At 41.6% G+C, this 14,664-nt stretch overlaps 1 protein-coding gene across 47 annotated transcripts in view; it reads right to left on the bottom strand.

Moving 5' to 3' along the window:
* The window catches only part of CACNA1C (calcium voltage-gated channel subunit alpha1 C), a 476,569-nt gene that overhangs the window by 115,993 nt on the left and 345,912 nt on the right, over nucleotides 1-14,664 (bottom strand). For 27 of the 47 annotated variants that reach the window (XM_072039979.1, XM_027463118.3, XM_027463184.3 and 24 more), the window contains 2 exons: nucleotides 5,296-5,370; nucleotides 3,207-3,297 (listed from right to left, as the gene is read on the bottom strand). In XM_072039979.1, coding sequence (XP_071896080.1) covers nucleotides 3,207-3,297; nucleotides 5,296-5,370 — 166 coding nt within the window. The remainder of the gene's footprint in view (nucleotides 1-3,206; nucleotides 3,298-5,295; nucleotides 5,371-14,664) is intronic. The other 20 variants (XM_072039975.1, XM_072039906.1, XM_027463295.3 and 17 more) reach the window with 1 other exon arrangement.

Here is a 14,664-nt window from a genome sequence, read left to right as displayed (position 1 = left end):
TGTTTATAGCAAGACAATGGGGACTCATGGCCACTAGATGTTTTTAGCAGGCTGGTAAAAATGAAGACTCGTCTGCAATACATGAAACTCAACAACTGAACAAGAAACTTGTCTGGCCATTTCACCTGTAAAAACAAATTCCAGAGGGCAGATGACTGCTCAAAAGTCCAGGGCTAGACTTCAGCTAGAGTAAATCAGGATGGCATGACCATAATTATTAACACTTACTGAAAGTCACTAGTACTACATGAGGAACTTATTTGAAAAATTCAGCTGACTTCTGCATGAACTATTCTTATCATTAAGTGACATTGAAGAATTATTGGAAACACTGGGCCAAATTCTAATGCTCTGAGTCAGGTCCCATTGAAGTTACATACTATTCAAACCAATTCTGAAATCCTTGCTTACATTTTATATGTTCCAGCAGAATATTGACCTGTGAGAGGTTTAAATGAAGGCTCAGTGAGAAGAGGAGGACATAATAGTTCTTGAAACCAGGAAAGCTGATTTCTCTGTCCACCTGACTGTGTGATACAGTAAACAAGTAAGACAGAGAGGAGTCCAAGCCTTAGAGTGCTAGGCACATCTGAATATACCCACAACTGCAGAATCTGGAGCTCCACAGGTTTACAAAATCAGACAGCATTGATGAAATTTGTATTTAATTCCAGACTTTCAAATACAATGATTGTCATTCATTTTCCTGGTTGAAGGCTCCCATCCATCTCTGAGAGATGAAAAGCAATCTCAGTAAGGCCTTGAGGATCTTGAGGGTCCTTGGGTAAGGAGTAAAAAACCAACAATAACAACAACAACAAAAACCTCACCCTTCTCAATAACAGACTTCAATTTCCCTACTGTGCACCACCCATTTTCAATGGAAGTGGAAAGTGGCAAGGAAACTGTTTATCTCCCTGAATCTTACACGTCCTGCTCTGGTGAAACTTAGGGCGCTGTTTTAAGATTTACAACACAGGAAGAAGAAATGAAGTTCTGTTTTCCTGTTGTCTTTCTATGTCCTCTTCCTCCAAATGTATCTGACATAGCTATCCCTTCTCCTAATACTGTGGGCATGGTGATCACTGCGCCAGACCAGAGTACTGTTTTTTTCCTGTGGACATGTTGGACTGTTTTAAGTAAACTCCATTCTAAATCATGATTACATGTAGAGTTGTGTTAAACTTCAGCTCTCTTGGCCATATTCCAGCTAAGGTAATTAAGTTCTGCATGCCAAAAATCCCCATACAGTTCCGGTGCAAAACAAGCTACCCTTCCACATCTCCTTGTACACTCACGTCTTTTCTCCTTAAGCTTTTAAACACCTGTCACATTTTACCCTGAAGGTGGCTGAACTCTAACATAATCCTTGCCTGTACGGCTCATAAAGTGTTTTAGGATCCTTTGGGATTAAGGGCATTAAATGAATGCAAACTGTAATATTAAAAATATATGCAACTTTATAGTAACAGTTGACATTGTTGTTGGCACTGTGTAGCACCAGGGGACCCATTGTGTTAGGAACCGTAACTGCAGAATAGAGATGGTTCTCCAAATTAGATCCAGCTGGAAGAAGTGGTCACATATCCAGCTACTGCTTTCTACAGAGTGACAGGAGCACAGGCATCTCAGTGGGGTGCTAAAGGGAGAGTTACAACTGCCTTAGTGCTATGAATAGACCTATCCTGGCTCCTTCAGAAAAAAAGTTCCTAATCTAAACTATAATGCCAGACTCAGCAGGTACACAATGGCAGGCAGGTGAAGGAAAGCTGTCACAATTTCTTCTGGGGTTTGTAAGTCACTGGCTGACACTTCCAGGAAAGCAGACTGAATTTATAACATATTTCACGTATCACATCGTGTAATGCAGATAAGATCCCCTCCTCTTCAGTTTGTAGAGGAGAAGGCCAGGGGTGTGTGTGGGAGACACAATCAAGGTTTATGAAGTCATGAAAGTGATAGATAAGCTGAATGCAGAACTGTTGATCACCAGATCTCACAGTATAAGAAGGAGAGGGCATTGACTGAAAGTGGCGGTAGATCAGCTTAAAACATATACACTAAAGTACTTGTCTACACAGCAGGTAGTGAGCTTCTGGAAACTTGTTGCCACAGGAGATTGTGAGGGCAGGCAGCATTAGCAGTTTCAGATAAATCCATGGCTGACAGGTCCATAGACCGCTGCTAAAGGCAAAAAGAAGTGTGCCCTCTAAGATCTCTAATATGATAAGCATGAATTCAGGAGCAGTAAAAGCTGAATGAAAGGCAGGAAATGATCAGGCTTGCACACTTGCCCTCCTGTCACTGTCAAGACCTGAACGTTGGACCACAAGTCTGCCAAAATAGTATTTTGGCATCAGTATTTCTTATGTACTTATGTTCACCAATTAATCAACACTGAAGGGTTCAAAGTACACCCAAGGACAGGACAGAGTCCCAGAATACTCCAGCAGAGTGCTTTGTCCATTTTTCAAGGAAATTTGGTGAGATTAACGTATTTGCCTGCAGCATAAGGTCCATTCCTGTTTGAGTCATGCAAAAAGCAAGAAAACATTCCTGTTGTCTGTTCTTGCTCTCTGTGGTGTTTTAAAAAGTGCACAATAAATTATAAATATCTTCTATAACTGCTATCTCATGTTCTTGAGCATGTCTATTAACAACAATGGTGTGATTTTGAGGAGGCATTATTCCCTCCCTATTGATGCATTTCTTTGTCACTATGATGTCGTGTTCAGCACTTAAAGGGTGTAATTCAGCTGAAGGATGAGAGCTACCATATGTGTATTTCTATTACAAGATACCATAAAGGGTAGAGGAACCATTAGTGAAATTAAAATATACCAGTCAATTTCACTGCTTGGTCTGTATATGCTGGATTTCATTATCCATCACTAAAGATAAATGTTAAATTAAGAACATTTATCCATCAGTTCTTCTTTTAGCTACTACGCAAAACCAGCTCATCTTATTTTGGGAATTCTATGATTTATTTGTATATATGTAATCCCAGAGGCTCTCCACTAACGTCCAGAGTGAGTTTACATTGCAATTAAGATAAGAAGTGGGATCAACAGATCGTCTCCATCCTCTCCTTTCACCCATACTGTGGTGTACTCCCCCTTAAAAAGGCTGACATTTGCCTTGGCTTTAAACCCACAAAGCTCAATCCAGCACCTACATACATATAACTGCGTATATGTACTCACGCTAGCCTAGCACCGCAGTTTTCGCCTTCAATATCTGCTCCAGGGACGTTGTCTGTGTTCACGGACTCGGTCTCACTGGTGGGCATGCTCACTGTAAGAGTCAAAGGGAAGAAAAAGAGAGGGTTGGCCATTAGAACCTGACACATCTATTAATGAATCACATCAGTGAAGGAACTGGTGTAATGAAAAGACCCTCAGCTGCAGCTCCGGAGGATTAGTTGATCAAGTCTGCTGCCTCCCTGCATAGGCCAGGATGGGCAGGTAGACTTTAGGAACATACATAGGTTACTTGAAAGCTAAAGGAAGGGGAAGAGCCAGCTGCTCATTTTCTTTCTGAGTTGGCTTCTGGCAATGTTATGAATGAGAACCACTGAAAATTAGAGAACCTTCAAAACCAAGAAAGAGGCTTTTGCTTGATTCAGTGAATGCTTAAGATGATTCCCCCTTACTTGCAACCAGCCCAGCCACCTAAATGCCCTCCCCAATCTCTTGTGGAGAGGAGTGCAAATAAAAAGTACCAGACTGATAGGTGTTCAAAAGACTTCTGTTAGCCTGATAGCAAGTACCACAAATAATACTGATGGCTCATCTGTCATATACTACCATTGATGCGTTTTAGCCCTGCACTTAGAAACTGGGCCTATAGGGATAAGAGGGAAATTCAGACTCTGACTCTTTCAGACAGTATCAGCAAAGGAACTAATTAATACGGACCGTGGCAGAGATTTAATCTTGACACCCATCAACCAAGATCTGGAAAGAATTTCCCCCACTTTTGCAGAAATGTCATGGAATAGCCATTAAATGAAAGCAAACTTAGGTGCAAACCTACTTCATCTGAATTCAAGGAGGTGTTATCTTCTCTTATGAAAACTTAATATTTTATTTGCTTCTGTTGATCACAAAGGTTCATGGTTTCCATTCCATGAATTGCTCCCAGCTCCTATATGGGCTTTAATAACTTCTTTCATACACAAACGTTCAACTTAAGGTAGAAGAAAAGAAAGGATAGTACAATGTGTCCTCTTCCCTTCCCTCTTTTTAATAAAAAAATTAAAAAAAATACAAAAATATACAGAAAATGTTGCTTCAAACTGAGTAACGGAGGACTTAGGTCTCTCAGGTGCCCAACAGGACAGCAAAACATGACCTGCACTGGATGTGTATCTCAGATGAGATCTGACAGCATGCACTATTAGCTGTTAGAGAGGCTTTTAATAGCTTGTCAAAACAGGTTACTCGTTAATAAGAAAATATCTATTTGGGGGTCAATGGTGCAAAAAGAGACAAAACAGAATAAATATGCTCTGCGTTCCAATTGGACAGATGTTTAATGAGCCATGGGTACAGGTCTTCTTTCAGAAACTAGAAGGATATCAGAAGGTTCTTCCAAAGGTCTAAGAAATACCTGGGTTTCTGCTTTGAAAGAACTGTGGTAGAAATGCCCCTCAAAATATTTCCTTCACCCCATCCCAATGATGCAAGTGCTTCCGATGTGTATCTTTGGACATCTAAAGCTCTTCTACTGTTTTCTGTAGGAACACAGCCCATAGGAAATAATAGTCTCTCTACCACTCTTGACAAAACCATTAAATACTGTACTCTAATGGTGCTCATTTCTTTGCAAAGACTAGATGTTTTAATAACCTTGTCTGTTCAGAAAGATGAATTAAGAAATCAACTGAATTAATATTTTGATGCACATGGAAGAGTCAAGTAAATTGTAAGAAAAAATGACATTCATAATTCAAATTTTCAGTCCAGATTAAGCCCTTCAGAGGAAAAAAAAAAAACAAACACCGGTATTTGGCAAGTCATCTTTGAAGCTGAGGTAAAGCACTTTCAAGACATTATTTGAGCTTATTTGCAAATGGAAAACAATCTTGAAGACATTAGCAAGAGATTGATTTGCAGAACAGCTTATTATCTTGAGTGCATGAAGAGGACACTGCACAAGCAATAGAAAAAGCAAGGCACGCGCATGCAGAAGTATACAAAGATACATCATGTGTCAGTCTGCATAGAGACATATAGACACACACACAGACAAATATACGCAGTGTGGACACAAATTGCAGTCGAACATTACCATGGGTTTCTGTGGAGTGACTAAACCAAGCAAACTTTCCTTTCTTCTTATCAGGCAAGCCAGACGGAGTGCTTCCTTTCACAGACAAGATGATCAGTGTCAAGTACCAGGAACAAGACATCAATAGAGAACATGCAGCCAGTGACAGGCAAAAGAAAAAAACAAGGAACTCAGCTTGCACACGACATCCAGTTCTGTCTGAAAACTTCATCATGTGAATTAAAAGTACAAAATCAAAAACGAAAGTATACGGAAGTAAAAAATTTTACAACAGATCACTGGAGGATAATGTTCCCTTGCTTTCTGCTCTTTTTTTATATTTGTCTTCTGAGACCATGAAGTGGCAGAATTTAAGTTTATGGGTCACATCCTTTTTCCAGTGATATCAATGGCAAAACTCTTCCTGTTTGACTGCATGACCTACAGAAATCAGTGAGACTAAGGCAATCGCAATTTGTCCCAAAGTTATCCCCTGATCCTTATTAGACTAGCCTATTTTTGAATGATATGTTTTGTGGTTTTTTTTGTTTTTTTTTTTGTTTTTTTTTTTTGTTTTTTTTTTTTTCCCTAAACTTTTTCAATATCAAGAAACCCTTGCAAAACTGATGGAGCTGCTAAAGGAAAGTAGTTGGAATAATCACATTTCTCTGTCTTTTCCCATTTGTAGAGATTAACAACCTTCAAGCACTCAGATTTATCCTGCCTTACTCAAACTAAGACACACTTCAGCTATGCCTCATGATTTCCATTTGAGTTTACATTTGGTATTTACCCTCTGATGTTCTTCTGCTGCGTGGCTTTTCATGGCATTACTTAGTGTTGATCCTCTGCTTATTATGTATGCATGGAGGTCCCCAGCCCACACATATCAGAGATGTATGTGCAAAGGTGTTCACAAAGCGTACTTTGCACTTCCCTAATCCTGCTGCTGTGGAAGGCCAAATTAAAGTGAGGGATACAGGTGCAGTGACACACAGGCTGAAGAGCCACCTCCTGTGGTTTGGGCTAGCTCACTAGCATTAACTCCCAGGCACTTCCTACACTGCACTGATGGAAAATGTTAAGGACAATAAAAAGTATTAAGATGGTGTCACGTATAAGAATGATGGCCTAGAAGTTAGAGGTCATGATAGACAGTAGACTAGGACCGTATTCTCAAATGTGATATGCTCTCAGCAGGGCAATCACTAATTTTCTGTGGCACCTCACTTCACCTTCAAAATCAGGGGATAATCATGTGCAGAGCTGCTGTGAGGGTCATTCAGGCCAGTTAACAAATCCTAGAAACAAAAGATGCTGCAGAAGACGTGTGTATAAACTGGGGCTGAATATGAGATGAAGTAAACCAAATACTGTCTATATGGCTTTCTTACCTGATTCAGTTCTCAGGGACACAGACCTTCTGCCTGCACCCCAGCTCCAGAACAGAAACAAGGCAGGCATTTTTTGCAGTCAGGGTAATTAATTACTGCAACCATGTACCAAGAATGCTGGTGGTGAATCTACCACAGGAATGTTTTAATCAGGAAGAGATGTTTTTCTAAATGGTGGGCTCTAGTCCAGACCAGAGCTATGTTCAAGCTCATACTATACAGACTATGCCATCTCAATGGCCACTTCCTCCTTGTAATTTTGGAAGCTGAGACAAAAGCAAGAGGGAGACAAATGCGTATTTCCTTCTACCTGGGCACAAATGACTCAGGGGGAGAAATCCTGGTGTCTTTCCTCCTTTCCCATGTGTGATTAGTGAAGTATTCACTCTGACAGGAGTGGTTCCCTGTCAGCTTCAAAAATCCTATTGCTTGTACCCAGATCAGAGGTCCCGTAGGGCTGGGTTCTACCAGATGCAGAGGGCATATTGTCTCTGTGTGGGCCCCCCACCTCTCTGGCCTTCAAGCAGGCCAACAGATCTTCCATCTAGCACATGCTTTGCATTGTAGGCACTTTGGTGTCCAAACTGCAGCACAGACACTATCCCTGTGCATATGATTCAATGGTCCACCTAACACCTGAGGGTATTAGGTTAACATCTAAATGCCTACGTCGTACATAGGCGACTCCTTGGCACAAGGGATAGCAGGTTGCTAAAGGAGTGAGAAGGCATTTCCACTGGGTAGTTTGCTTTTGCCTGGCTGCACCAGGAGTAGCAGTGCAGCTAACAGGGCAGTGAGCACAAATTGCAGGCAGCCTGCTCCAACCAAACCAGTACAGTGAACTGCTACCAACAGCACAGGGACAGGTCCCATAGAAGATATTATGCACTTCCTTGGGGCAAAACACAGCAGCTTTGCTTACGTGGCAATCTTTTTTTGGATTTATCCTTAGTCATCACAATCATAATTCTCTCTGGTTGATGAAATCTCCTATTAATTGCACATTCTCAAAACTGTATAGCAATTTATTTTTAAAGGGAAGTGAAACAACCTTTTAAAGGCATCAAAGTATTTCATGGTTTCAGTAGAATGAAAACCTTAAGGACCAGTATGTTTTATACTTTACAGTCGCTTCTGAAATGTTTGCACTTCTTACATCTCTCCACAGTGTGGCTCATCTCTGAATACAGAATTTTCCTCCTGGACTGCCTAAACTCTGATTTCATTTGACTTACATAGCGTTCCTGCAGCAACTGAAGTAGCAAAGGCTATCTAGCTGCTTCCTTAAAAATAAATCTGAGATATGCTTCATGTTGTGTTAATTCTAGCTCTGAGACCCAGCAGACAGAAGTAAGGACAAAGAGTCTGCAGTCTGCGACTGGCTAGATAGACAGATGTGCAAGACCCTTTGAGAGCCTCTGTTCCATGTCACTGGCATCAAGCTTTGATACCAGCTCTCCACTTGCACTAACATATGTCCCTCCTCCAACCAATGCCCTGTGGACATGCAATAAATTATTAGATGGCAGGTTGCCAAGAGACAGACAACCACTCAAGCAGAAAGCTAGCACAAGCAAGTACCCTTCTGTGTAGCCCTGAATTTTTTTTTTTACTTTACACACTTAGAGAATAATATATGATCCCAGTTTGGGAATATCACTACCACTGATGCATCTTGCTTTTATGGCACTTTTGTTATCTTGCCAGTGGAAGTAATTTTAATATTCAGATTTATCTCCATGGATTATAATGTCGCCACACTTGCTTGTTGCTGAATCTGACTTTAATGAACCTCACTGTGAGAACTTAAGACCCAGAGAAGATGAAGCCTGGGCAAAAGGTGCCACATTCCACAAACATAGATGAAGCATATACTTTTCTCAGGTTTTAATGGGACACACTACTAAATGACTCTGCAGACTTGGTCATTGGTTTTAGAACTGGATATGTTAGAGGCTATTCACTTTGCCTGATTTCACATCTCTGATTTAGCTGTCTGATTTAAGCTCCAGAGGCAGAGAGGTTCCTATCACAGGTTTTCTGAAAGGCTCATTTTGCTTATGGGAGCTTATGGCTCCCTCAACCACATGGACAGGCTGGGCATTTACCGTAGGCCCTTAGTTGGGTACCTGACCAAAACAGTGTGACTACTCAACAGTGTGTTCATCCATATTCAAAAAGACTTGCCGTGGGTTTTTGGATTAAGAGAAGGAACAATATACTTGATTGTGTATTCTGATATGTTCACCTGGACTACAATTTCCTCAACTCTCTAATTTCTGCTTGTATTGAATGACATTGTGAAATATCAACCTAAATCACCCCTTTTGCCTATGTTGCTATTTGAAGTCAGATGGACCTGATGCTACTTTTTGTGTCACCTTGCTCATGTGATCAAGCCTTTCTACATATCTGCTCAGTTTCTCTGAAATGGGGATTATAATTCTGCTCTCACCTTGCAAACCTCTCTGAGATCTGCAGATGAAACACATTACAATAGGTGCTAAGTACTATAGTTATTACTGATGCTTATGTCTCCCAAGTGGGACTCTGCAAAACTATAAAGCAAATCTAAAGAGCAAAGAAGTCCTGTGAATTCTCCAGCTGAGATTTAAGATTTCTCTTTTCTATCAAGCACAACAAGAATAAATTGCAATATGCAGGCTGCTTCCTTTAACAGAATGCGCATCAAGTGAATGACTTTGTCTCCAGTAAGAACCTTGCTTCCTGTGGTGCCTCTCATGCCCATCATTTCATGAATGAGTTTATGGGCAGCTGTCAGAATATCAATTGACTTTTTTTTTTTTTTTTTTTTTTTTTTTTTTTTTTTGTGTGGAGAGTTCTCATTTTAATTAATATGTGAATATTGCCTAGCTTTCCTCTTCTCATTGCCTGTTTGGAAATGCTATACTCATTCATCATATTTATTAATTTAAATAAGATACAGCATTTATTCTGATACATGCATACAGTGTCTTGGGAACAACCCGTGAGTATGTTCTTAAATGGAAGCAGCATGCAGAGAATAAACTGTGCAGAGGCAAATGAATAATTTTCTCTAGATCTCTTCCTGATTTTTTGACTTGGGAACATTTTGGGGTTTTCTGTTTTGAAAAGAAGCTCTGCAATAGGAAGGTTTCTACAAGAGAAGAGGAAAAAGAACTTAAACTATCTGTAGGAACTTGGTGGTTACACACCTCCCAAAGACAGACAGAATGAATCAATGAATCTAGCACCAAAAAAAAATTAAAAAAAAATCCAGAAAAATTGTGAAAATACTTTCAAAATCCTTATGGAGGGCTCAGAGGTCAACGCCCATACAGACGGTATTATGCACACAGTACTACATTAAATATATGCAATACATACACTTTCAATAACCTAATTTTGGGTTACATACAAATGACTGCAATTAGAAGGAGAGAGCTTGAGTTGCAGTTTCACTCAAGGTCGAATTGAGGATAGCAACAAAGAGCCATAGAGTGTCTGTCAGTTGCATCTGCTTCAATCAGAAACAGAAAGGCTTTTGGTAAAAAGACCTTTACACCAGCAAACCAACAGCAAAGGTGGAGCAGCTAGTGTGTAGTAACAGGGCTTGTCATTACAGGCATAAAAGCAGGCTGAGAGGACTGATGCAGTGCAGCAGAGGTTACCGACTGGAGCAGAAGTAGGAACATTGCCAATACTGAGATGGAGTATTGTATGTCCAACATTTCACTAATAAATTGCAATATATACCTTTCACATAAAGAGACTTGTTTTCTCATGTTCTCCTCTCCTGGAGTGTCACCACAGACACATATACATCCCATGATGTTGAGGGGATGCAGTCATGGGCTATGTGAATTGATACCATACACAAAGAGGAACAGGAGAGAGATAGAGAGAGATCTGTATCAGCTGTGCAGGCACGTGATTAACAGATCTGTCATTACCACATGCAGATTACTGCGCACCTATGAATGCATTACCTTGCCGCTACTCAATTTTCCTGAGACCTATTTTAGTACAACAAACACCCCAGCTACCTTAAACAGCTGCCATTTCTTCCTACTTTTTTACAGTAATATTGACAATAATACACAGCTCTCCACAAATATTTGTTCATTTCAGCCATCGAGTGGAATACACATTACGCATAAGACACATAGTGAGCACAAGTGAACTTCTGGCCCTGACGAGAGGTGGCCTTGCAAGCCTCTGACATGCTCTGTTCTGTATTTGAAAGGAAGAACTTAAAATCCTCTTTGGTCTTCCCTGCATGGAGGGCAGGGGTTATTTTTGCATAACTGTGGTATCTCAAACGTCTCAGAAGCACAGGATGTAGGACCTTTCAGAAAGGAGTCTAACTCTCGGTTAAAAAGGGCAAAATGAGCAGTTTCCCTGGGTAACAGCTTGTTCTGCTGAGCTAACATCTGAGTCTGCATTAGGAGCCCATTCACGGCTCTGCAGAGTTTCTGCCTGCAAGGGCTATGGAAGTAACCTGCTTAATCCCTGCGGCTGAGGAAGGACAGATGGGCCGGGTCACAGGGTGACAGAGCTGCTACCAGAACAGATCTTGAAAGATGTCTCTCTCCTAAATCTGGGTGCTCCAATGACATCCTAAACTTGTTTTCTTTTTTGATAAATGTCTTCGTGTTGTTTGTCTCACTAGGAACAACACCTAATGTGCCAAAGTGCAAGGCATTTACTTGCCAGGATATGGTTTATAGCCTAAGTTTCTGGTGTCACTCCAATACTCTAGTTCCCTATAGACTTCTGGAGTCATTCATTAAAAAAAAAATAATTAAAAAAAAAAAGAAAAGAAAAAAAGAGAGGGAGAGAGAAGAAACAAGGAACTGAGACAACTAAGGATATGTAACTCTTTCAATGGTATTTTTTGATGGTGAACAAATTACAACAGCACATTCTGAATGGTTCTGCAAGATCTCTCTCATTCTTTAACATTTTTTACAGAAGAAGATGGGACAAGCAGCAGCACCATCAAATGTTCTTGAATCTACGCCATAAATGATACAAGGAGACAAGAAGGAGGAGCATCTCACTTGAAAATCAGAACGATTCTAGTATTGCAGTCTGATCTGTCAGTCCTCTAAGAAATGGGTACATGAGAGCTACTATCACACTAGGTGTTGGAAAGTGATACAAAGACTGATGAAACAAAACAAATAAAATAATTAGCCACAAAGAAAGTGCTCTCAAGACAGTATAATCAACAGAAAAAATAAAATCTCTCCCCCTTTGAACACTTTTCTAATAATCTAATAATCACACTGCTACTTATATTTTGCTCACTAGCATTGCTATAAAGGAAAATTATCAGCACATTATAAGCTTCAAGCACAAACGTGGTTTTAAGGCAGGTCATGTGTTTCCTTAAATTCCTGTGCATGGGGGAACTTTTGCATCTGCCCACCCACACAAACATACACCTGGGTGGTGAATCAGTAACTTTGATGAGGATCTCTACTTCAGCAAAAGCATCTTTGTTCTTTCAGTTCACAGCCCTGTCTTCCCTGCAGAGTCAGGGAGAAGCAAAAAAATTACAGAAGCCAGTTCTAACCTGATCTGCTTAGGTCATCAGAAACTCTCCGGGGAGTGCTGCTCACCACCTCGATTGCTAAGCTTCAAAGTGGCTGAGATGCAGCTCTAGCTGTTTTATGACATCCCTGTCTGGCACCAGCCATTTCAAGGTGGGTGACACCAGAAGACTCAGCAAGTGGCCTGCGCTTTGTGAGCCAGAGCACATAAGAGGATGTGTCAGGATGGCAGCGACCGTATTTGTGTTTGGATGGTGCAGCGGGTCAGGGGCTCACAACGCAAATCTTTCCCCAGGGAGCTCCCCACACCCTGCAGGCAGGAAGCTTAGGCAAGGATTGTGCCTGGGCTGAGCCAAGGGGGAGGTAGGTGTCTGAGGACTGCCTCCTGCAGAAGGAGGAAACTACGCTCCTGGAGGCTGGCCGTTGTTGGCAGAATATCAAAAAAAATCAAAAGGAAAAGTGAACGTGGGGGGCAAATTGTATTATTTCAAAGGACAGGCAGGGCAACTGGGCAGAGGCTGGGTCATAGGTGAAAAAGCTGTGGGAAAGAACAACAGTGACTGAATATTTCATCTGAAATACCGCTCCGTGAGCTGGAAGAGTAGCGTATGCTTATGGCATGATGGAAGGCATAATTTAGGAGTGACTTACTTAAAATATTTGAGCATTAATATTACCAAATTTAGAGAACAGCAAGGCCCCATCCATCTGAGCAGTCCCATTGCACATGTAATGCCTGAGACAGATTAATTCTCAGCAAGTGCAGGCATTTTCTAATAGCAGTATTCACGTGGGATGTGTAAGAAGGCTCCTGGGTGATGCATTCCTGATGGTAAATGATCAAGCAATCCAGTTTGCCGATCGACAGGTGTGGTAACACACACGTTAGGTATAGGTCACGTTCAAGCCCGGGCTGTGTGAAAGCCCTGGACCCTTGAAATTGTTCTCATGGATCACGCTGGACAGATTCCATTCAGCTCCACGTTCTGAAATGGAAATCACCTCTTCTATTATGAAATGCACATAAAATTCTGTTTTTAACCCCCAGTCTGTTACATTTCTTCTGTCTTCTGTGCCTAGTAAATAAAATGCTTGTGATTTTGTGTGCTTCTCCTGCATGTGGTGTTCTTTCAGACACTTTTGCTAACATAATGACTAGTCTGATACTAGACTCTATTATCACAATATCATGAGTCAGAAGCATGAGACATGCTAGCTGGGCAGGCTGTGTGTTACTGTGCAGCCAGGAGAAAAGCAAAAAATTCAAGTTAAAGAGTTTTGCCCTTAAAATCAACTTGTCAAACCTGTAATTAAAGCTTTTACACCTCTTGAGTAGGGCACTGAGAATAGGTCAATTACCCCAATTCAAAGAAGCAGGCAGTTTATAGTGGCCTTGAAATAATAGATTCTTAGTTTGCAAATACTTCTAGCATGCAGGAGAGTGAGGGACGGATAACAACAGCTTGAGTTAAGCTTAGTGTGGGCAGGTGTTATGCAAGCTTCCCTCACACAGCTGTGTTAAAACAAGTCATTCGTGACCTGGCATAGCCCTGTTATTCTGCTTGTGGTTCTTCAAACAGCTAGATAATACACTTACATTTTGATCAGCACATCTGTGAGGATCCATGCAGCTCTGCCACTGCTGCCTTTCTCTGCTGTTTAACCCTTTTGCTACTTCAGCCTCTGGGTTTTAATGCAGTTGATAACATCACCCTTCTGATCTCTGGTGACCCCTGTATATGTATACCTAGCCTTGGGCCCCCTGCAGACCCCCATAGTTTGCACTTAGAGGGACATGTCTTACTGCAGCCCTTCCTCAAGCAGACAAGGAGGAGCATGCATCATGCTGTGGCTTGTGAACTGTGTGAATGGAAACAAGGATGTGAGCAGCACTACAAACACCCATGGGCCCTGAAGCTGAATTTGAATGTAGGCCTCAAGATTTGAAAGGCCAGTTGTCTGATCTGTTGACTTATCTCCACAATCCTGCTAACTGAAGAGCTGCTGTAATCAGCAGGCAGACTCAGTGCCACAGCTATTTTCAGTTCAGTTCCCCAGTTGGAAACGTTTTCCTTCCCCCGCCACCTCTCCAGGCTTGATGTTGTTTATGAGATAACTGGAATGGAGAGACCAGCTTTTCTTCCCAGGAGCAAGTACAGCCGGTGATTTTTACCCTATTAGCAGACTGTACTGGAGCGGATGGGAAGTTTCTCACCCAATAAGTAGGAGTGAGCGGTCACACAGAGTGTGACTGCTCCTCTGTCAGAGCTGTGCCTGTGCCGGGGTCCTGCTGCAAGCTTTCCAGGCTTGCCACCAAAGCACTGAGAAGTGCTAGGTGCCACTCACAGCTGTCAATCCTCAGCTGTGCCAGCACTGGCTATCAGCTGGGCAACGTACATGCTAGCTCAGCTGTGTAATGTCACCCGGGCTCCTTGTCTGCCTGCTCTGCTGCAGGA

Source organism: Anas platyrhynchos, chromosome 1 (genome assembly GCF_047663525.1).
Source record: "Anas platyrhynchos isolate ZD024472 breed Pekin duck chromosome 1, IASCAAS_PekinDuck_T2T, whole genome shotgun sequence".
NCBI classification, from domain to species: domain Eukaryota; kingdom Metazoa; phylum Chordata; class Aves; order Anseriformes; family Anatidae; genus Anas; species Anas platyrhynchos.
Note: the sequence above shows the minus strand (reverse complement) of the source record. Positions and strands in the feature narration are given on the sequence as shown.